Genomic DNA, 24802 nt, shown 5'->3' on the forward strand with positions numbered 1-24802 from the left:
CCAAAAATTATAAATAGAACTATTATATGATCAAGAAATTACACTTCTGGATATTTATCTGAAAAAAAAAAATGAAAACACTAACTTGAAAATAAATATGCAATCCCATGTTCATTGCAGCATTATTTACAAGAGGAAACATATGGAAACAACCTCAGTGTGCATGGATAGATGAATGAATAAAGAAAACATGATGTATACCATTTGCATTTACAACAACAGGGATGGACCTTGAGGGCATCATGCTAAGTGATGAATGAAATGAGTCAGACAAGGACAAATATCGCATGATCTCAATTATATGCGGAATCCTAAAAAAAGCAAAATACAACAACCAGTCTCATAGGACAAATTGGTGATTGCCGAGGGGGTGGGGAGTGGAGGGTGGGCAAAATGGGTGAAGGGGATCAAAAGGCACAAACTTCCAGCTATAAAATAAAATAATGAACAGGATGGTAACTATACTTAATATACTGTACTGCATATTTGCTATTTGCTAAACGAGTAGATCTTAAAAGCTCTCATCACAAGAAAAAAAAATTGTAACTATGTATGGTAACAGACCTTAACTAGACTTATTATGTTGATTATTTGACAATACATACAAATATTGAATTATGTTGTAAACCTGAAACTAATACAAGGTCTTATGTCAATTACACCTCAATTAAAAAGATAAAAAAATGATAAAATAATTTATAAACTATCCCTGATACTTGTATACTAATACTGAAAGGGCTGAAGTTCTTTTAAAAATGTTTTTTTTTTTGAGAAGCAAATGTTCCTGATAAATATTTAGAAGTTAAACATTGCTTTTAAAACACATCAAGTAGTGTGTGTTTGTTTTGCCTTATTTTATTGTAAGGTTTCCAGTAGAGTGTCAGTTCTTCTGAGACATAATTTGGAGCCTGTTTTTGGAATATTTTATAATCAAATAAATGAATTTATAATGCTGGAACTATTATTCTTTGGTTCACGGATTAAAATTCATAGACACAGGGCCTATTCTTTTAAGAAATAAGCAAAACTCTGTGTGACATGACTTGCAGATTTTATCATGAATTCTTCCCAGTAGTAGATAAGGTCCCTTGAAGAATTCAGCAGATATAGTAGTTGTGAAGTCAGAAACGGGAGGTGGACTAAGATGCCAAGAAAGGTGGAAATGTATACTGTGCTACGTTAACGTGCAAGCAGAACTGGGCAGGACAGAGACCAGAGCCTAGAGTCACGTAAAATAGGTGAGTTAGAGGAGGTGTTACCAGAAGAATTGGAGGTTAATGGTGGAACATGCCTCTGTAGAGATGCCTTACAGGGATGATACTATGAGCCTGGTAGCCAACAGACTTTGTTTACGTAAGTGACATTAAAAAAAAAAATCATAGTGAAGTTATTTATGTATCTTGTTCAACTACATGAATTTTCATTGAGTTTCAACTCTGCTACTAACTGGCTTAGCTATGAGAACTTGAACCAGGAGTAGTATTTATTGGTGTTGCAGTTTTTTAAGCCAAAACATCGAGAGGGTTGGACTAGATGGCTTGTATACATGTAACACTGTACCGATCTGAATTATTATCAACATTTCTAATTGGACTAACAATTACTTTGTAGGTAATGCAGAGATAAACTTCAAGTTGAATTGTTACAACACCTGTATTAATGACGTTTGAATTAATGATGGGTTTTCCTTTCCTGTACGTATTGCTTAGTAGTTTCTAGAGACCCAGTGTTTTGTAACCAAGTGGGAGAATGTCAAATTTAATCAAGAAAACAAAATATTTATTAAGTAAACAATAAGGAACTCTGGGAGAGTGTGACCTGAAGGTCCCAAAGAACTCTATCCCTGATGATCTGGTTATTATTTGATTTATGTCAAATAATAACTGCCCTTGTTTTGACCTAAGAGAGGATTGTCTGGGAAGTTTGTCTCTGAGATAGAGCTGAAGCGTTGCTCTGCAGAGTGTCTGGAGCCTAAGTGTATGCAGAGTGCCCCCCTCTCCGCTCCTTGATAAATAGGGAAAAGGTCCAATTTGCTCCAGCTGGAAAGTTGAAGTCCTTGTTAAATCTATCTATACTCGTTCTGCGAGGAAAAGGACAATCTCTAGTAATATCATTTAACTGTGAGTATTTTGTCTTCTTTCAAAACACAAAATTTTATAATTTTATGCTGTCTAAATTAATATGAATATTAATTTTGTTGGCAATTTAAACTATTATTAAACTGGAAGGTGTTAAGGGTATTTTTGGAACCCTTTAGTTTCCATCATCATTAATTTAATTTTTGCAAAGCAAATAAGCCAATGTTGTTGCTATGATAGTCAAACTATAAAAAGCATTTGCTCCTTGAAAACAAGAAACTTAAGTAGCTTATACAGTGGTTTGGTTTTCCCCTGAAGAATGACAAGGCAATTTTGAACCGTAGCTGGACTTCAGGTGACATTCGATGTAATAATGTAAGTTGATTCACAGTGGTATTTACTCTCATATTTAAAAATGAAATGTGTTTTTAATCAAGAACTTATTCTTAAAACACATTTTATTTTTTAAAGCAATAGGTTATATGTAAATTGAAGGCAACTTGAAATATATTCTGATAGGGGTATATTCAGGGAATTACACCTCTGTTCAAAATGCTATGATATTTATAAACATTCTTCCAGATTATGGAAGTAGACACAAACTGTATTTCCACATCTCTGAAGTATACATTAAATTCATAGCCATGAATTTTCTAAACATTTAGTCTGTTTTCTCTTTCTTAAGCTGTAAAAATTACTTGACATGATATTAACTAAATATGTTTTTTCATTTAAAACTATATATGGAATTGTAGGATTCCATTTATATGAAATGTCTAGAATAGGCAAATACATAGACACAGAAAGTGGATTGGTGGTTGCTAAGGATTGGGGGGGGGGGAGAAGAGAATGAGGAGAGACTGTTTATGGGTATAGGATTTCATTTTGCAGTAATAAAAATGCTCTGCAATTAGATGGTGGTGATAGTTGCACACTCTGAGTATTCTAAAAACCACGAATTGCACATTTTAAAAGGGCGAATTTTATATTATGTAAATTGCATCTCAAAAAAGCTGCATGATAAACCTATATGTGAAGACTTCACAGTGTAAAATCCTCCAAGTATTCGAAGGTTAAAGGACAGATCCTTGTAAAGGAATCCAGAAGCCTTAATTTGTGCTGTTATTCAAATATATTCTTTTCATTTTCTTTGGTTCCAATAAGCTCAGAGAATTTTGGATCAAAGAAGTTCTGCTCTGAAAAACCTTTTTATAATTGTGTATCATACAGCACTATCATTCCTTTTTTTCTAGTAGAGGCTACTCTGAAGAGTAAAATGTTTTTCTTATGAAGCTATCTACTTTTCAGTGATAACAGTTTTATGCAATGCATTATTCATGATTCAAGTGACCTATTGCAAGAGTGAAAATGTAAAAACCGTGCCTTTAACATGTCACTGTAGTTCTCCGGAGTCAATATGTTTTTCCTGTTAAAAGTTCTGGCTACGTGAAGATTTCCTACACATGATTTAGGGTTAAGGCAGAGGAGATGCAAATTCATTTCTGCAATTAAGCATCTTTTCAGGTAAATAGCTATTATAATCTGTGGAAAGCACAATTTTTTAATAAAGTTATATTTGTTCTAGAAAGAAAATACAGACTTTGCCCATGCCAAATTGATCCTCTTGATAAAAGCTTCTCTCTTAACTAAGTTATTTTTGTTTTTAAGTAAATATTTACTAGGAAAGATAACAAAACAGAATCACGCCAGGCCTATTGTAACTTTTAACAGGATAGGAAGTCTTTGATTACATACCTTTCTCTATGTTGTTAATAATTTACTTAAGTGATCTTAAACTAATTGTACGAACACTGTATTTCTGAAAGCTTTTATTTACTATGTATACATATTAAAATAATTCTATTAAACATCTAAAAGGCTGAAGAAAATTAGTGAAAAATTTTATGTAGAAAATAATACAACATTACTGTGAGCATTTAGAGAGATGAATATTTCATATTTTAAGAAGCATATTTTTAATCAAAGGCTTATTTATGTATGTTTCATGTATGCCCGGGAATATAACTAGTCCATAAACTGATAAAAACAGGTTTACTTTAGATAATATTTTTGGGTGTTTATTTACCAGCATTGGAAGGACTGGATTTTAGAACATCATTGTTTGTGATTTGAACCCTGATAGTGGCATTACTACAGGATACTTATGTGTGTCTTTGTCAGGATACTACCAGTTTTGTTTTAATGTGCTACCTCTGGTTTGTTCTATATTATTTCTCAAACTCTCCCTCAGCAAAGTCTGTATCTAAGTAGTACCAAATACTTTTAAATTATCAGACTTCTTCAGATATTCAATATTGTATGAAGCCTCATGGCAAATGCAGCAATTTTAAAAGGAGGGTGAATAACAACTTCAAGTTTTCACATTCATTTATAATTTTATGAAATTGAATTGAGACTCCAAAGAGAAGTTTGGAGAGAACGGAACAGGATCATTGCTAAAAGGGACCACACAAATTAAATGGATGGCATTCAGAATTGTTTTTTTCCATGGAGGGCCAATTGACCTGTTGCAATATAGGAAACACAGAAGTGTATGCTGACTGATCATACTGATTTTAGTCCTGACTTTTCAAGGAAGGAAAACTTCATATCAAAGTTGCACTTATTTGGGGGCACTGCTTTTGCTTCATCTCTTCCATCCAATGCTCCTTCTACTGACTGCTATGCTGTCAGAAGACTGGAGATTCAAACGCTTTTAAAGGAGCATACATTCTATTAGATGATAAAGGGGACACATTTCAGAGATATTACTATTTGAACCGTCTTCGTGGACATAGAAACCTTAGCCACGAACTCGTCCCATGGGTAATAAATCCAAGTGAAAGATTTTTCCATATAAGCTCAGAGACTGTCTCAGAAGTTGGTCACATAAATTTTCTGGCATGATTTAAAACCCCAATTTCTCCTTTTTTGGTTCTTTTTGAAGGTGAAAACAGTCTTTACCTTCTAATAGAGAAGATAAAGCTGTAAGATACGATGGACTCTAGGGTGAACTTTATTTTCTTCCAATAATTTTCAGTCTCTTAAACTGTGATTTCCTGTTTAAGTTTATTTAAATTTTTGGAGTTCCTTTCTAGGAAATAACAAAAATAAAGACTTTTTTTTCCCATTAAAGGATAGCCTTAGATTTTGAATAATTTTTCTTATAACAGCTTATGATTTTTAGGCTTTACTATTAAAAATAAAACACTTTCTCCAGTAATCCATAAACTTTCTTTAATAAATAAAAAAATAAAATTTTAGTTAAGCAGAACCAAAATTAATGTTTTAATGTTTAGCATATCATAGGACTATGAAAAATATTTATAGAGGACTTAGAAGATAAACACAAGTGCTATGAAAGGCATTTTTTTCTTACTCTTTAATTTCCTTAGTGAAAAAGTCTCATTTTTCTTCCTAGTTCATCTAAATTTAGAACAGTGAAATCTTGAAACTATTAGAATAGAGATTATGAGAATCAGTTATTAAGACAAGAAGTGTGCCGGATTTTACATACATTAATTAAACTCTCCCAATAATTTTGCCAGGAGGGTTTTATTATTTTTCTTCTACAAATGAGGAAACTAAGGTTTAGGGAGGTTTAATAAATGACCCATAAGTAAGTGGTGAAAGCAGTGTATGAAGCCTGACACCAAAGCTTGGTACACTTTCAAAAGCCACATTAAAAAAAAAAAAAAGCCACATTGATTATTACCAAGGTTTGATGAGTTATTTGTAAAGAGCTGAGCAATAAGAAATTGGCAAAATTAGGGATGCCTGGGTGGCTCAGTCAGTTAAATGTCTGACTTTGGCTCGGTTCATGATCTCACGTTTCATGGGTTCAAGCCCCACTTCGGGCTCTGCGCTGACAGCTCAGAGCCTGGAGCCTGCTTTGGATTCTGTGTCTCACTATCTCTCTGCCCTTCCCCTGTTCATGATCTCTCTCTCTCTCTCTCTCTCTCTCTCGCTCTTTCAAAAATGAACATTAAAAATTAAAAAAAAATATGTATAAAGAAATTGGCAGAATTAATAATTTGGTGTTTAGAAATTGAAAACTCACTATTTTTCCAATTAAAGTATAAATATAGATGTCTAATTTTAGTATAAATTCTGCTAACTCCTCTTTTCCAAAAATAGTACTGTACTTTTATAAAGTCATGCTGAGTTGATAATCATGCTTTCAGATAGTCTACAAAAGTTTTATTTCCTTCAGGCTCTATTTCAGCATTCACTGATGAGTAAGTGAGAATTGGACCAGAGAATGGCAAATACTTACGTTACTACATCTGATGGGTACTGTCTTGCTGAACCAGTGGAGTACTATGGTATGTAGACAAATACAGTATAATAGTTAATAAAACATTTTTGTGTGTGTGTGTAATATTGGTTAATAATAGGGTTTTTTTTAAAAAAGAAATAAACAAGTAAACCAAAGACTTTAAATTATTCTTAACAAGAGGAATTAAAATAAAAAACTTAATAAAAAATTATTCCCTCTACGAGAATATAATTTAAAAAATCAGTAATATGAAAATATTGTAAGCCAGAATCAATTGTAAAAGGGAAAAGCCCAGCGTGCTTGGGTAACTCAGTCGGTTGAGCATCAGACTCTTGATTTTGGCTCAGGTTATGATCTCACAGTTCATGGGATGGAGCCCTGAGTTGGGTTTTGCGCTGATAGCTAGGAGCCTGCTTGGGATTCTCTCTCCCTTGCTCTGACCCTCCTCCGTGTGCCTGCGGGAGTACACTCTCTCTCTCAAAATAAATAAACTTTAAAAAAAAAAAAGGAGGGAAAATCAAGATAGTACAAAATTGTATTTAATTTTTAAAATGTGAATTAACATGCACATTAGAAGTTGTTTTAGGAGTTAGTTGTAGCTAGTTCACATGCAATTTAGTAAATGTAGCTCAGAGTGCTATTCAATATACTTGAAATTTTAATCTTGATATAAGATTTTTATCAAAGGGAAAGAAATAGAAACAGAATGCAGGATATGACAGGAATTTTCTCCAAAAAGAGTAAGGCTATAATATAAATTTATTTTAGGGGCAGTTTTCTTGTTAGGGGTAAGGTTAGGGTTGAGATTTCAACTCAGATTGCCATGACAATGGAACATCAGCCAGTATTCTACAGTCTTTTGACACTCAGTCAAGAAGGGCCTTCTTCTTTTAAAAAAAAGTTACATTGTTTTTACTGATAACCTTTCTTTTCATATCAGGTGGTCATTAGTATTTACTCAACACTTAGCATTAGACTGAATGCTCTAAGATTGCAAGTGACTTATGTGAGTTAGTTAATGAAAATTATAATGTTTACTGATCTTGGTAGAATTTTGAGGTTAATCACCTGGTGATTCAGCATCAGGAAAAGTACAAATATTGCTAGTTACAGACATAGGACACTCAGTACTCCTGGATCCATTTGGAGCCAATTTTCCGGATTTAGATTTAACAATTTTGCTGAAAGTGAAAAGTAAGTTGGTGTTTGGGAGCTTCTGATAATTATAATAGTGATATTCATTAAGCATTATTTTGTATTTTATGTTTTATATTTGCTTTTGCATACCATCTTTTATTTATCCTTGCAGTAACCCTTTGAGGTAGGTGAACTTACCACACATAATTGCTAGTTAGAACTGTTAGTCAACAAAACACAAAAGAAACTAGTAATTTAAATCAGGCCTATGAATTGCAAAGGAGAGTGTTAAGGTATATTAAATGGGGAGTTCAAGTAAATAATATTTTTTAAATTAATTTATTTATTTTGAGAGAGAGAGAGAAAGCACGAGTCAGGGAGGGGCAGAGAGAGAGGGAGAGAGAGAGAATCCCAAGCAGGCTCCATGCTGTCAGCACAAAGCCCAACTCGGGACTTGAACTCATGAACTGAACTCATGAACTGTGAAATCATGACCTGAGCTGAAGTTGGACACTTAACTGACTAAGCCAGCTAGGAGCCCCAGAAAAAAAAATTTTCTTTGCTTGAAATAACCAGGTAACTGGTAAAATTGTATTTCAGTTTGGTATTTTGGGGAGGTGCTAATTTATGAATTCATCTCTTTGTTGGCCTGACTGCATTGCAAACGGTTGTATCCACAATAAGGGAAATGCATACGGTGGGGAAAACCTTCTTTCATTCCAAACTTTGGGAAATACGCATTTGTATTTAAGACGGAGGCTGGGGTTGGTATGCAGGCCATTAGCAACGACTGCCCTTTCTCCCAGCTCCTGGGCAACCTCTGCATACCACTGGGACGGCAGCACTTACGATGCATTGCAATACAGTTTACTGCCTGCTCCTCATGCTGGACAGCAAGTCCCTGGGATGTAGTGGACATGTTGAACTGTTTGTTGAGCATAAAACTCTTTGACCTTTGAAAACAATTATGAAATTTTGACTTTTTACCATTTGTTCTTTGTTTATGCTAAAAACACCTAGATATTCTGCCAGAGCAAATCAGTTATCAGCTGTATGACACTGATTTTCAAGAATCGCCTTTTTGCCAGTATTCTACCGCCCAGTTTCCAACAGCTCTACAGTCCCAATCTTTACAAAGTCATTTCAACACTTACAGCTTGGATCCACAGTTCAGTGGTGGAGAATGTGGACTTGTTTCCTGTGAATTAAATAAACCCACTTATGTGGTTGACCATGATGTTGAAGACGGATACTCTGGAATAAAAAGGTCCAGACTAACTCATTCTTCTATGCGAATTAAGAGACAGGAAGACCTCTGTGTAGTTTGTGGTGATAAAGCATCAGGATATCATTATAATGCACTTACTTGTGAAGGTTGCAAAGGTAAGGATAAAGTTAAAACGAAACTGAAGTCCTAGTGTTCACTGAAGACACATGAAATTTTAGGCCTGTAAGAATAGCCTTACTTTTTAAAGTGTGAAAAAGAAAACCAGGGAGACCCATTGATGTATTTAAAGGTGATCCATCTGTGGCATAAAAGACATGAAAGTGGAATGTAATAAAGTTTTGATTTAGTTTTCATTTTTGATGAAAACTTTTACATTTAAATACAAACTTCAATATTTATATAATAGCAGGAGGTTTCTGTGTTCCTAGATGAATCTGATATTGGAATGGAAAATGATTTTTAAAACCATCTGAATGGTAACTAATACATCTTCTCATGCGGCTGGTATAATTCATGCATTAGAAAGGAATTTGAAATTAAATGACTTCTATGAGTCTATTTTAATTCTTTTGGAATGCTTTTTTGAAAACAAATGGGAAGTTTGCAAGCAAAGATCATTATTGACAATGAAATTTTCAAAAAGTGAAACAGCCCTTGATGAAATTTCGAGGTATTAAAACACTTCTGCACTATTTTTATTTACAAATGCAATGTTGAGACAGACCTGGAAATGCTTAGGCCAATGCAGCACTAGGTAAACATATCTATTAGAAGTTCACGGTGAAGACTTACTGTCAGAATCTCACAGCATACCCCTCACAAAGAATAGCCAAATAAAGACTGTGGGAAATGAAGTACCAGCTTTGTGAATAGAATAGCTGGGCATGTATTTGCTTACTCTTAAAATGCAAGGCCTTGCTGTTAAAACTAGGTGGAGGATGAGGCATAGTTCTTGAAGACTTCAGCTGACCTTTCTGCTCCCTTTGTTGAATCTAAGTCATGAAACTCTCACTCTCAAGTGTGGCTACAGAAAAAAGGTATGGCAGGCCTCTGAGAGAGGCATTGACATGGCTTATCAACTTTACTGCTTGGAATGGATTAAGAAGGTAGCAGGGGTGACTACAGAGAAATGGGAAATAAAAGAGGAAATGGGAAGGGGGACTGCTATGCGTGGATTTAGGAAATGAAAGAGCAAATATAGATTCCTCCACCAACACACACACACACACATAACACCGCTGACTCAATGTCTCAGGCCAAATAACTTAAAAATATTTTCTCACCTGTGGGGGTGCTAAAAAAGGAAGGACAGGGAACTAAGTTTCGAAGAATATCTCTTCCTTTATGGGTTGAGGTGGAAATGTGAGGAGAGCAGAAAAGAGGTTTCACCTGAGCACATATTATTTCAAAGGCAGCTAGAGAGATGCTTCATGGAATCTTGATAGTCTGCAGAACATAGTTATAAAAATGCTTTAGATGATATAGTATAACCATGGTAAAATAGATAAAAGAAAATCTTAATGTGTTGGAGCTATTTAGTTTAATTTTCGGATGTGATTATTGAAAGGAATACCCTTGGAATAGAATATTATCAATCACGAGGGAATATAAATGTATATCAAACCAAACCTTCTTATTGATAGAAAAACACACTTTATTGAAATAATTTTATTTTGATCATTTTACTAGGAAGGTATATTAATAAAAAACAACTAAAAATACCTAGTCGTAAATTTTAAAAGTAGTTTTTCTTGTCATTAGGTTTTTTTCGACGTAGCATCACCAAAAATGCAGTATATCATTGCAAGAATGGTGGCCACTGTGAAATGGACATGTACATGCGAAGGAAATGTCAAGAGTGCAGACTAAAAAAGTGTAAGGCAGTAGGAATGTTGGCAGAATGTAAGTATTATTGTGGATTTGGGGGGCTCTTTTTTTTGAGGGGGATTTTAGTTTTTCTTATCTTCCTGACAACTTAATGCATTCCTCAGATTGTCATTTTGAATTGTAACATACTTGTCTAGATTTAAGCTATTTCTCTAGCAACTGATAAATTAGGATGACCAGTAACCAATCTAGGTAATTATTTCCATAAACCCCATTCTATACTATATTGCTCTAATTTTTCCAGTAATCATATGTTCTTAACTGGAAATCCTTGTCCTGCCATATTACTTAACCTAAAGTTATATAATGTATCTGTAAAGAGCAGAATTTTAAATTGGTAGTTCCCCTTCTTTGGTCTGGTATCGTTACAAGCCTACATGATAACATGATAGGGAAGTAGAGCCTACTAACAACCCATAGGTGTCAAAACCCAACTCAACAGGCAGAAGAGTACCTAAGCTATTTGGGTTCCTTGTATGTTCACTGAGTTTTTAGCTGAAACTTACATGATGTCATTTAATCCTCAGAGTAGCACTAAGATTTTGGCATTATTTCCTCAATTTCTCCTATTTCCCAGGGCTCAAAATCTCATGGTGATTTCACAATTTCATTTTTCTTAGTAAGGTACTATTAATGTTTTCTTATGTCTAATCTTGCACAAACTCTTATCATCTTGCACTTATACTATTATATTAATTTTATGGCTATTTTTTCATTTTCTGTTTTTTAGTTCAATCTACCTTCAACTGCTATAATATTCTTCAATTTTTATTAAGTTACATTCTTGTTCAATAAATACCAATGCAGTATCCTGTTTATTTTATACAGCTTATTATAATAAAATCCAAACTCTTCAAAGTTTTTGAGCGAAAGGATTCCTATTTAAGATTCTAGTGTTGGAGAAGATCTTAAGGTTATCCTGTCCAGCCTGAATCCTTTACTTTATCCCTGTCTTGAGACTGCTCGGGCTGCCATAACAAAATACCATTTTCTTGTCTTGTTAGGAAAAAATTGACTTAGCTCATTTGAAAAATCACAAAATATTCTCTTGACCTTATATAAAAATCAAAGAAAAAAGCTCATGGATAAGGTAGTTAGTTCAACTGCTATACCAATTGATATTTTATGTTACTTCTGAGATCTAATTAATGTGTATATTTCCCTGACATAAAAAGGTCTAAACTTATAGTTTGGAGATGCAAAATTAATTTTTAATTTATGTCTAGGCTATGTATTTTTTTTGATGTTTATTTATTTTTTGAGACACAGTGTGAGTGGGGGAGGGGCAGAGAGAGAGGGAGATGCAGAATCCGAAGCAGGCTCCAGGCTCTGAGCTGTCAGCACAAAGCCTGATTGATGCGTGGCTTGAATTCACGGGCCATGAGATCGTGACCTGAGCCGAAGTTGGAAGCTCAACCGACTGAGCCACCCAGGTGCCCGTAGGCTAACTATGTATTTTTAAGTAGAAGGCAGTGATGGAAGGAAAAGGAGAAAGTAATGTAGTAAATTTAATTGCTGCTTGCCATAAAAGAAAGATTCTTTGTGAAAAGACAAGTCTATGATTATATATGTATCCAGTATAAGACAATTTTCATCAAATCCTAGAATGTTATTTGCCATACCTAAAACATTTTATATGAATTTTGTAATATCACAGGTTTGCTCACAGAAATCCAATGCAAATCAAAGAGACTTCGAAAGAATTTTAAGCAGAAGAATAGTTTTTCCTCTAGCATCAAAGTGGAAGAGGAAGTAGACAACAAGCTTGTATCATCCACCACTAGATCTGGAAAAGTGGCAAGACTCTTCTTATAAAATTTCTTGTTTCTTTAATGATGACATGATGTCTTGTTTAATAAGAATTCATTATAGTTCTCCTCCCTCCCCCATGTTTTCTTACAGATTAAGGGGAGCATGGAACTAAGTCACGAGGAACATCAGCTCATTAAGGACATTGTGGCTGCTCATCAAAAATACACAAGTCCTTTAGAGGAAACAAAGATGTTTGTATGTGTTCATTATTGGCAGGAAATAATTTATAACTAATTATGTTAGAAAATAAGAGTGTCAATGTGAAAGTTAAAAATTTAAACTTGTAATTTAAAAGTTAAACATTTTAATTTACTTAAAAGAAAAAAATCTATTAACCTTATTTCTTTTTGCTGGCTAGCTCCAGAAGTATGCAAATCCTGAGCTGAGCTTTTTGCAACTCTCGGAGACTATGGTCCTACACCTACAGGGGTTAGTGGATTTTACCAAGGGACTCCCAGGTAATCACTTCACCTTTGGAAAAAAAATTACTTTAACACTTTTTTTTTAATTAAAAAAATTTTTTTTTAATGCTTTATTTTTTTGAGACAGAGAGAGACAGAGCATGAGCAGGGGAGGGGCAGAGAGAGGAGGAGACACAGAATCTGAAGCAGGGTCCAGGCTCTGAACTGGCAGCACAGAGCCCGACGTGGGGCCTGAACTCATGGATCCGAGATCATGACCTGAGCTGAAGTCGGATGCTTAACCGACTGAGCCACCCAGGCGCCCCAACACTTTTTTTTTTAAGTTTCCTATTTTAAAGGAAGGGGACCATTTAGGAAAACAAAAACCTCTATTTTTCCAGCAAAGCTGGTGGAAATGGTTCATTTTGTCTGCTTTAAACAATCAGGTAGTTGAAAGTATAAATATTTTAAAATATTCAAATGACTTTAAGGACTTAGGAACAAGAGAAATAATATGACTGTATCTTTTAACTTTAGATAAAACATGAAACAAACAAAATTGCTGGTACAGTATGAAAAAATCAAGGTACAGTTGGCCAAAACTTACCTATCTACATATACAGATAACTCACTGTAGAAATAAATTCTTTGAGGCTAAACTATGTTTGATTTGCTCTTGCCATATGAAAGTATTATCTAGTTCTGATGAAAGTGCTCCAAAATATTATCATGTGGAATCAAGAATTTTATTTAGATTTGAAGTTACAAATTGTGATTATTCTAAGGAAACATTTAGGATTTATATTATAACTAAATGGATGGTTAAAAATACTAAATCTTATACCTGAAAATTATCTTTTCATTATTGATTTCAAACAATTATGTGATCTTTTGTTAAAGGATTTGAAAATTTGACAACTGAGGACCAGACTGCATTACGTAAAGGATCAAAAACTGAAGTGATGTTTCTTCACGGGGCCCAACTTTACAGCCTGAAAGAATGTCTTTCGTCAGCTTCTGAAAGTAAAAAAGTCCGGCCAACATAACCTTACTGTTAACAGTTAACTATTAAATACAGCAACAAATTATACAACATTGAGTTATTTTTCTTATTATATTTTTGTTTTACTAGTTAGTGTAGTAATAAGAATTTCGTAACAGCTTTTCTAATTCATTGGTCTAGCTTTTGCTTTTCTTTTAAAGTAAACCATTTTGATTATATGGCATCATAAGAAAAATCTTTTTGGAAGGTTTTCTACACAAAATTTATATAAAATCTAAACTATTAATCTCACTTCCTGTTTCAGTAATAAAAATTATAAATCTACCATTTGTTGGGAGTGTTTCCTAACAGATTAGAGAGAATGGATTTACTATCTGTGTAAAGTTTTTTTCAAAAATCAGACTTTATGTTTTCCCCTGTTACTAGGTACTATGAGAATATCAGATCATTCAGATCACTCACTGAATTGTCACAATCAGAGTGTTAATGGAAGTGTTATTTATTCTATGGAAACCTTTTGCAACGAAGACTGTCCTCCTACTACACTGACTGGTAATATTACATATCATACAAAATATAATGGGTGGAAAAAATTGGTCAGATATAATGTTTTATTATTCTGCTTTAATAAAAAATGATAATGACAATATGTTTGATTCTGCACTATGTTCTGATGAAAATACATTTGATATTAATCTTTTTAGGTATTGCTGAAGAATTTATTAACACATTGTTTTACTTCTACAGAAGAATGAGTGAGCTTAATATTACTAATACTGAATATGCTCTGCTTGCAGCAACAACTGTGTTTTTTTCAGGTAAAAACCATTCAAAAGTAAAAATTTGGATTAAGTTTGGCAATCAAATCATGATGTCTGAGGTTATTACATTATTCACTGATGCCAAATGTAACAATTTTGTTTCATCAAAATCTCTTTCTCCTTGAGAGAATTCTCTTTAGCTTACAAACATGCTATAATTTCTTGCATCTCAAAAAACGCCTTCTTGACCTATAATCCCCTTTCAGCTGTTCTCCCATTTCTCTGTTCTACTTTACAGAAAAAAAACAAAACAAAACTTTTTGAGTTGTCTGTGCTCCTGCCTTTATTTCTCTCAACTCATTTACTCATGAACCCACTGCAGTCAGATTTTGTCCCCTTCTTTCCATTCTGCCATAACTTGTCAAGATCTTTAGTAATCTGGCATTGCTGATTCCAGTGGTCAATTCTTAGTCCTTATTGTACTTGACCCATCATCAACTTCATCTGACAGAGCAGATCATTCCTTCTTTCTTGGAACACTTTCATCACTTGGCTTCTGTTGGTCACTCCCTCCCTCTTGAAAAAAAAAATTTTTTTCCCCACTTAATTTCCAGGACATCACACTCTCTTGATTTTCCTCCTCAATGACTGCTCTTTCCATCTCCTTTGTTGACTCCTCCTCATCTTTCACACTGATAAATGCTAAGAGTGTTCTAAGGCTCAGTTCTTTTCTCTTTCATACTCACTTCCTCTGAAATTTCATCCTATCTCATGGCTTTGAACACCATCTACATGTTAACAACTTTCAAATTTTTTTATCTGAGAGAGAGAGAGAGAGAGAGAGAGAGAGAGCGTGCGTGTGTGTGCGGGAGAGTGAGTGGGGGAGGGGCAGAGGGAGTGAGAACTTAGGCAGTCTCCTTGCTGAGCCTGAGCTGAGCATGGAGCCTGATGTGTGGGGCTCAATCCCATGACCCTGGGATCACAACCTGAGCCAAAATCAAAAGTTGGATGCTCAACTGACTAAGCCACCCAGGCGACCCAGCCAATTCCCAAATTTATATACCAACTTGGACTAACTCCTAACTCCACTAAATAGCCTACTCAAGATTTCAACCTGCAGTAAGGCATATCAAATTTAACCTATCCCAGGATGAACTCCTGATCTCTGCCCGATCCTCCTATATTCTTCCTCCATCTTTACTAAACGGCATCTCCATCCTTCAAGTTGCACAAACCAAAAACCCATATCAAAAAGGCAACATCTCCTGTTGGCTCTAGCCTCAGAATATATCCAGAACTCAACCATGTCTTACTGTTCTGTTCCTGCCACCCTAATTCAAACTAGTGTCCTTTTTTGCTTTCCTGTTTCTGCCCTTTCCTCCCTAGGGTCTAGTCTCTATATAGAGACCAGAGTTATTCTTTTAAAACATAGGCCAGATCATTTCACTTCTCTGCTCATAACCCTTTCATGGTTTCCTATTCTACATAGCTTAAAGCCCAGTTTTTTCCATTATTGCCTACTACTATTCCTTTTGCTTACACCACCACAGCCACATTTTTTTTTCCACATTACTTTTGATACATTTTGTTACTTGAAAATGTCAAGCAGTCTCCCGCCACAGGTTGTACTATACTTGACAAATATCCTTGGAAAGCTATTTCCCCAGAAGAGCTACATGCCTCCCTCCTTCATCTTGGATCTCTGCTTAAATGTCATCCTATCTCTGATTATCCTTTTAAAAATAGCTAGTGTGCCTCCCCCCCTAAATTCTTATCCCTTTCTCTGTTTATTTGTCTCTGTAACACATATCATTGTCATATTATATTTTTATTTAAAATGTGTATATGTCTCTTTTCTCATCCACTCCTCCCAAACTCAGGATATAAGCTTAATGAGGGCAGGAAATTGTGTCTGTTTATGTTCACTGCTGTATCTCTACCAAAATGCCTGGATAAATAACTGTTGCCTAAGCATTAAGAAATTCTTGGTTGGTTCTTATTTTTATAACTAGGTACTTAAGAAGCTTAACCTTTTGGGGCGCCTGGGTGGCTCAGTCGGTTAAGCGTCCAACTTTGGCTCAGGTCATGATCTCACAGTCCGTGAGTTCGAGCCCCGTGTCAGGCTCTGGGCTGATGGCTCGGAGCCTGGAGCCTGCTTCAGATTCTGTGTCTCCCTCTCTCTCTGCCCCTCCCCTGCTCATGCTCTGTCTCTCTCTCTCTCTCAAAAATAAAGAAAAACATTAAAAAAATAAATAAATAAATAAAAGAAGCTTCACCTTTTACTTGTTGTTGACCCGGAGGAAATTAATCTTTTTAAGTTTCAAGTAAGCTTGAAACTTGCTTTTATATTCTTACAACCACTTACTGACCTTTCTCTTCCTATTTGACTTCTCTACATCTTAAGAAGCTTATCCAAAAAACAGCGGTAATAATAGAATTTACCTCATAGTGTACTCTGAAGACTAAATAAGACATTGCATGAAATAAATTACTTAGTGTAATTAATCTGGCATATATTAAGGGTTCAGTAAATATTTGCTATTTTTATTATTTACAAACTGTATTGTTTTCAATGAGTTTGCTATCTTTTACCACTTTCCAGTATTCATTAAGATGTATATGATGATGTTTTTCAGATCGTCCATGCCTTAAAAATAAGCAATATGTGGAAAATTTACAAGAACCAGTTTTACAGATTTTATACAAATATTCAAAAATTTATCATCCAGAAGACCTACAGCATTTTGCTCGTCTCATAGGGAGGCTCACAGAACTGAGGACACTGAATCACAACTACTCAGAAATACTTAGCACTTGGAAAGCAAAGGACCCCAAATTGGCTAGTTTACTCTCAGAGAAATGGAATTTGTATTCACATTGCTGAAATTTTAGAATGTGGTTGTGGTTTGTCTTAAAACTTTCAAAATCTAGATTGTTTATCATTATAGGATGACTGCTTTGAAAAACATAAACAGGATTGCTAGGTTACCAATGTATCAGCATAAAATGGGACATTATCAGTGCTCATCAAATTTTGTGGAATATAGGACCACCACTAGAGGGACATCCAGGATTCTTTTCCAGATTTGAGTCAAAAGAAGCAAGGATTATTGTTTGCATGGTTCCTTCTAAAGGGAAAAATGCTAAATAGAGTTCTTTCCTGAAGATGCTCTACTTTTTCCCTTTAGTAGAAAACTGAACGAAAATATGTAGATTACTTATAGACATGAGAAAGGGTATCTAGTGGAAACAATTGTAATCAGAATAAAGGCAGTTTGTGAACCTCATTAATTAGGCCAGATTGATGGATAAAGAACTAACATTTTAAACTTATTCCTGTTATGGCATTTTATGAATTATTAAAGAGGAACAAAACTTTGTTCAACTCTTACCTTTTCTTAATGTTTTTTAAAAAGAAATCTTTTATAAGTCTAAATTTAAAAAAATTGCGATGGTAAATATTGAAAAAAGTTAAAGTGACAAATCATTAAAATGGTTTTTAAAAATTTTTTTTTAACGTTTATTCATTTTTTGAGAGACAGAGCGTGGGGTGGGGAGGGGCAGAGAGAGAAGGGGAGACACAGAATCCGAAGCAGGCTCCAGGCTCTGAGCTGTTGGCACAGAGCCCGACATGGGGCTCGAACTCAGGAACCGGGAGATCATGACCTGAGCCAAAGTCGGACGCTTAACCGACTGAGCCACTCAGGCGCCCCTAAAATGTTTTAACACATATTGGGAAATACTGGCACGATTTACTGCTTATTCTGGCAGACAATACTTTGACATTTTTGCCAATATCTTTTGTAGAAAAAAATGAAGTTCTTAAAAACTGAAATCTTCCCACAAATATTTTAATCCTTGTAAGGATAGGAAGGCTATCTAGTAAAAATAAATTTCATATGAAATACATGAAATTAATAAATTCTGTGGTGGTTTTATTATTTTGAAAGACTGGGTGTAAGTCTTTCAATGCTGTGAATTTAAGTTAATTTGATAGCAGGAGTAGTAGCAGTTTGGTTTTCGATGAAAAAAAAAAGCCCATAGTTAAAATTTTCATATTTATAAAACTTAAAAAAAAAAGACATAGTTGAATTTATATCCTCAACTTCAAAAAGATCTTATTTAAATGTATTAATAATTGCCCCCGGGGGGGGTATCTTGGGCATAAACCTGGAATCATCTCTTGGAGGGAATATTCTTTTTTTAGGGTATCTAGACTCAATTTCCTTAAAGTGTAAAATGAAGGACAACCTGGCTCATCTCTTTCAAAGCTCAAAAATTTTTTAAATTCTAGCAGAAACTATGATGTCTCATTAAATTTACACAAAACAAAATTGGTTATTTAAAAATATTACTCAAGTCCTTTGGAAAAACATCAATTATAGACATTAGAAAACAAAGTCAAATGTGGTCAAAACGGAATGGAACTCATCTAATTGCTCAAACCTAGGTACTTAGAATCACAATATTTATTGCATTTACTTGCCCAAGTCTGAAACTAGGAAGTCATCTTAGACTTCTCTCTTTCACTGCTTACTGTTAAAACAGCCCATCAACTCCTATTAATTTTACTTCTAAATACCTTTTACTTTTGATGCCTCTTCCTCATCTCCAGCGCCACTGTCATGGCTCGGGTCCTCATACTTCACCCAGCCTATTAAAACTGTCTCCCTAACTCAAGTCCCAATGCCTGCCTAAACCATTTCTCATACTACAAATTTTCTTCTGAACTTGATCTTGCCTCCCTCTCCACTCAGAATTCTACAAGTTCCCCATCCACATTGGCTAAAATCCAAAGGTCTTTGCAAGGCCTTATCTGTCAAGTCTGCAGTCTCCTTCTTGCCATTCCCCGACCTTGTCCTCACACACGTACGCCACACTTGTTGGAGTCTCTCTTGTACTAATCTCTTTCACAACCACAGGGCCTTCGCCTACCTTCAGGAGTAGTCTTTCCCCATTGACTAGCCCAATCTGTCTATAGTCACTCTATTCTTGATGGAAGCCTTAAAAGAAGCCCATCACATCTGGGCAGCCTCTCCTGACTCCCCAGGCCACTGAAAGTACCGCTTTCCCTGTGTCCTAACCAGTCTTTGAAAATTACCACCTTTAAGTGATTACACGTGGCTACAACTGTTTGCCCATCTGTTTTTTGCCCTAAGACTGAACTCTTGGAAAACACAAGTGGAGTTTTTATTCTTCGCTCCAATCTGTCATGGGACTTGTTATAGTTTTCCTTGCATTCTCTGAGAATCGCAGAAGCTTCAAGAATGTCTAAGGAAAAACAGAATCCAGAGAAGAATTGTTACTAACACAAAGGAAAATCTCGCGAGAATCGGGAGCCAACGGTCGCGGCTGACCGTTATTTAGCCGTTAAACCGTTGTGCACCCGGCCCTTTTCGGCCGGCCGCTGAGGCGGAGCGATTTCTTGCTTTTCTGGAGGTTCGGAGGCAGAAGTTCTCGTAGATTCTTTTTGCCGCCCTAGTAGACAGCGGGTAGCAGTTCGCGTGGGCACCGAGTCCACGGTTTCCTGCTGACTATTCAGAGGTAAGGGCAGGTGTACTGAGTTCTTTTCCTGACGACCGAACCCGGAGCTGGGCGATATTTTGATTCTGGCCGCCCCCCTCCCCACCCCCCGGCGCCTCGTTGGTAGCTGTAGCCCTCTAAGAACCTAAGGTAGTTCTCGCGGCTGGGTGATGCAATTTACCAGGGCCGGTGGGGGCAGAGCTTTCTTTTCTGGGGTGGGAGTTTCTGGCTTATCTACGCTGCCAGCGTGGCCATTGGCGGAGGGGGGTGGAAGGGAACAACTGCGGGGTGTTTTTACTTTGCCCAGTAATGTGACGCTGCAGACTCACATTGTGGCAAAGGTACACCTGCTCCTTGACACAGCATTTATTGTACAAACATCGCCTTTTAAAATAAAGAGGGTATTAATGAAACCATGTAAAACGCTTTCCCTCCCTCCACCCCGCCCGCTGGGGTAACAGATAATTACAACTGGAAGAGAGAAAATGGAAAAGCAAAAGCCTTTTAAATTGTTCGTACCACCAAGATTAAGTAGCAGTCAAGTATCTGCAGTGAAACCTCAGAATTTGGGAGGAGATTCTAATTTCTTCAAGGTAAATTTGCGTATGAATCTTGATTTGAATATTCTTCAGGTAGAGAGGCACGGTGTACTTTCTAACTGGTAATATTGTATAATTTTATTTGTACATTGTATAATTTGTTTTTCACCAAGTGTGGCCTGATTTGCCCAAGAATTATTATTTTTAATTTATTTTTTATCTTTTTTATTTATTTTTTTTTTTAAATTTTTTTTTTCCAACGTTTTTTATTTATTTTTGGGACAGAGAGAGACAGAGCATGAACGGGGGAGGGGCAGAGAGAGAGAAGGAGACACAGAATCGGAAACAGGCTCCAGGCTCCGAGCCATCAGCCCAGAGCCTGACGCGGGGCTCGAACTCACAGACCGCGAGATCGTGACCTGGCTGAAGTCGGACGCTTAACCGACTGCGCCACCCAGGCGCCCCATATTTTTTATCTTTTTTAATGTTTATGTTTTATTTTTAAGACACAGAGACAGAGCACTAATGGGGGAGGGGCAGAGAGAAAGGGAGACTCAGAATCCGAAGCAGGCTCCAGGTTCCAGGCTCCCAGCGGTCAGCGCGGAGCCCCATGCGGGACCTGAACCCAGGAACCCTGAGGTCATGACCTGAGCCGAAGTCGCTCAATGGGCAGAGCCACCCAGGCGCCCTATTTTTGATTTTATTTTAGCCCAAGAATTTGTAAACAAATTTATTTAAAAATTTAAATCCAATTTACTTGATATACAGTGTTATATTAGTTTCAGGTGTACAATAGTGATTCAGCAATTCTGTACATTATTCAGTGCTCATGAAGATAAGGGTACTCTTCATCCCCTTCACCTATTTCACCCGTCCCTCCACCACCTTCCCTCAGGCAACCACCAGTTCTCTATAGTTATGAGTCGCCTTCTTGGTTTGTCTCTTTTTTCCCTGTAGCCTCCTTTGTTTTGTGTCTTAAATTCCACATAGGAATAAATTATAGGGTATTTGTCTTTTTCTGACCGACTTATTTCGCTTACCACTATACTCTCCCAACTCTGTGCTTGTCGATGCAAATGGCAAGCTTTCATTCTTTTTTTACAAATCAGTACTATTCCGTTGTATATCTATAGCACATCCTTAAATTTTTTTTTTGATGTTTATTTTCGAGAGAGAGAGCGCAAGCCAGGGAGGGGCAGAAAGAGAGGGAGACACAGAACCTGAAGCAGGCCCCAGGCTCTGAGCTGTCAGCGCAGAGCCCGACGCGGGGCTCGAACTCACAAACTGCAAGATCATGACCTGAGCCAAAGTCGGACGCCCAACCGAGTGAGCCACCCAGGCACCTATGACACATCTTCTTGATCCACTCATCTATCAGTAGACACTTGGGCTGCTTCCATGGCTCGGCTATTGTAAATAATGCTGCAGGAAACATAGGGGTGCATACATCTTTTCAAATTAGTGTTTTCATATTCTTTGGGTAAATACCCAGTAGTGGAATTACTGGGTCATAGGGTAGTTCTATTTTTATTTTCTGAGGAACCTCCATACTGTTTTCCACAGAGGCTGCACCAATTTGCATTCCCACCGGCAGTGCACAAGTGTTCCTTTTTCTCCACGTCCTCACCAACACTTGTTTCATGTGTTTATGGTTTTTGCCATTCTGACAGGTGTGAGGTGATACTGTGATTTTGACTAACATTTCCGTGATGATGAGTGATGTTGAGCATCTTTTCATGTGTCTTTTAGCCATCTGGATCTCTTCTTTGGAGACCTGTTTGTTTCATGTCTTCTTCCCATTTTTTAAATTGGATTATTTTGGTTTTTTGGTATTGTATATATATTTTGGATACTAACCCTTTATTGGATATGTCATTTGCAAATATCTTCTCCCATTCAGTAGACTAGTTTTGTTGATTGTTTCCTCACTGTGCACAAAGAAGCTTTTTATTTTGTTGTAGTCCTAATAGCTTATTTTTGCCTTTGTTTCCCTTGTCTCAGGAGACTTGCCTAGAAAAATGTGGATATGGGCCAGTGTCAGAGAAACTCCTGCCTGTGTTGTCTTCCAGGATTTTTATTACCCAAGAATTTTGAATAGTATTGCTTTGAATGAATAATGAGCATACTTAATGTTTGTGAGCATTGTTCATTAAAAAAAATAATCACTGTTGCCATAGAACTCTGGGTACATAATGGGTCCTAATTTGAATCCTCTCTTGGAGGCAACTTATAAGACATGTACATTGAAGTAGCAAGATATAAAAGTATATTCAGAGACTATTAGGATCAAAAAAATAAGAAAATTTGGACAAATATGTCAATATACTGGTAAAAATTAGTGTCTGACTAAGCTTAAAATTTGGCTTTGAGCTTCCTGCTTGACAGGATAAAAAGAGAAATTCATTTCTGTAGTAGAGTTCTTACCAGAAAGGGGGAATCATACCAAGTTTCTCAGGCAAAACAGCTCTTACTACTAAATTATTTTAAAAATTTCTCTGGAGATTTAAAAAAAAATTTTTTTTTTTTAAGTTTATTTATTTTTGAGACAGAGAGAGACAGAGCATGAACGGGGGAGGGCCAGAGAGAGAGGGAGACACAGAATCGGAAGCAGGCTCCAGGCTCCGAGCCATCAACCCAGAGCCCGATGCGGGGCTCGAATTCACGGACCGCGAGATCGTGACCTGAGCTGAAGTCGGACGCTTAACTGACTGAGCCACCCAGGCGCCCCTCTCTGGAGATTTTTATATCTGGAGATATAAATATCTCCAATATTTATAATAATATATAATCTATAATATATATAACATGTAATAATACAATATAATAATATTATAATTATAACCCAATAATATATAATATATACTAAATATATAAAATGTTAAAATATTTTATATGCTGTAGAAAAATTTCTATGTCTGTATAGCTAAGAGGATAACATTAAAATGCTATTCAGTGAAGACAACTCTCAATTCTCTCAAGGGAAAGATAATGAAATTGAAGAAGACTAATATATTAAGCTAGTAATTAAAATTACTGTTACTTTTGGGGTGCCTGGGTGGCTCAGTTGGTTAAGTGCCCAACTTCGGCTTAAGTCATGGTCTCATGGTTCATGAGTTAGAGCCCAGCACTGACAATGTGGAGCCTGCTTGGGATTTTCTCCTTCCCCCTCTCTCTGCCCCTCCCCCAACTCATGCTTTTTTTTCTCTCTCTCTCAAAAATAAATAAAAATAAATAAACTTTTAAAAATAAAATAAGATTTTACTGAATACTTCCAAAGTGTGTGTTGTGAAATTTATAGTTTAGCTTTATCTTCTAAGTCAAAAAATTTTTTGCTTTCTTATATAGCAAAACCACTTGATATTTTAAATACTGTATATACATGAAAGGGTTTACAATTAAAGTCACTTTTTCAAGCAGATGTATGTTCCATATATAACTACATATTCACTCCTAGTTACCAGAGTGATATGGAACAGTATGTTTAAGAACTTCTTTGTGTTTCTAGAGTTTCAACAAATGTATTGAAGATGATTTTGGCTTTCCATTTGCAATGACTAATCTCTCCAAAAATGGGGAAAACGTTGATTCAGGTAAGAAACTGGAACAGCAATACATCACTATACGTATAAGCATTTTTTATATATACATTGTTAGATATTGAAAATGTAAGTATTATATTGATAGCCTTGACATTAAAGCTAGGTATAATACTTGACCTAAAAAATAAGATGTTGGCATACTTAATATCAGTTGTCTTCTATCTTGCAGATCCTGCTTTACAAAAAGTTAAGGTTTTGCCCATGCTTGAACAGGTCAGTTAAGTATAACGTGCAATACTATAACATATAACATGTTTAGGTCTTGAGTTGCTTGTTTGAAAAAAGGAAAAAAAAATCTTTATTTGTTGGATTACTAGCCTTCAGTATTTAATTGCTACTATTTGGAAACTCTCATCAGAAATATTTTCTTACAGGAAACATTTATTCATTTTTTTAGGTTGATAACTCTGACAGTTGTCACTACCAGGAAGGACTAAAAGACTCTGATTTTGAGGTCAGAAGTTTTTCTATCCATATTCAATTTATTGTAATTGAGTATCATTTATTGTTATTTGTTTATATTTTTCTTTTGAAGCTTCTAAAGGATTAAAGTTT

The 24802-nt window shown here is 35.8% G+C and overlaps 2 protein-coding genes and 1 long non-coding RNA gene across 4 annotated transcripts in view; 2 read left to right on the top strand and 1 right to left on the bottom strand.

The window, feature by feature from the left end:
- The window catches only part of LOC102961635 (bile acid receptor-like), a 44616-nt gene extending 26657 nt beyond the window's left edge, over positions 1-17959 (top strand). The window contains exons 2-11 of the mRNA XM_042993786.1: positions 6292-6403; positions 8515-8877; positions 10484-10624; positions 12267-12406; positions 12512-12616; positions 12780-12879; positions 13723-13845; positions 14252-14377; positions 14530-14643; positions 17223-17959. Of these exons, the coding sequence (XP_042849720.1) occupies positions 6340-6403; positions 8515-8877; positions 10484-10624; positions 12267-12406; positions 12512-12616; positions 12780-12879; positions 13723-13845; positions 14252-14377; positions 14530-14643; positions 17223-17470 (1524 nt within the window). The 5' untranslated portion in view covers positions 6292-6339 and the 3' untranslated portion in view covers positions 17471-17959. The remainder of the gene's footprint in view (positions 1-6291; positions 6404-8514; positions 8878-10483; positions 10625-12266; positions 12407-12511; positions 12617-12779; positions 12880-13722; positions 13846-14251; positions 14378-14529; positions 14644-17222) is intronic.
- The window catches only part of LOC122240744, a 35488-nt gene extending 15625 nt beyond the window's left edge, over positions 1-19863 (bottom strand). For both annotated transcript variants that reach the window (XR_006220475.1, XR_006220474.1), the window contains exon 1: positions 19169-19863. This is a non-coding gene — a long non-coding RNA (uncharacterized LOC122240744). The remainder of the gene's footprint in view (positions 1-19168) is intronic.
- Positions 19864-20557: 694 nt separating this feature from the next.
- SYCP1 (synaptonemal complex protein 1) overlaps positions 20558-24802 on the top strand; it is a 126787-nt gene continuing 122542 nt past the window's right edge. The window contains exons 1-4 of the mRNA XM_042993787.1: positions 20558-20702; positions 24154-24238; positions 24417-24460; positions 24645-24701. Coding sequence (XP_042849721.1) covers positions 20595-20702; positions 24154-24238; positions 24417-24460; positions 24645-24701 — 294 coding nt within the window. The 5' untranslated portion in view covers positions 20558-20594. The remainder of the gene's footprint in view (positions 20703-24153; positions 24239-24416; positions 24461-24644; positions 24702-24802) is intronic.

Source organism: Panthera tigris, chromosome C1, assembly GCF_018350195.1.
Source record: "Panthera tigris isolate Pti1 chromosome C1, P.tigris_Pti1_mat1.1, whole genome shotgun sequence".
Lineage (NCBI taxonomy): Eukaryota > Metazoa > Chordata > Mammalia > Carnivora > Felidae > Panthera > Panthera tigris.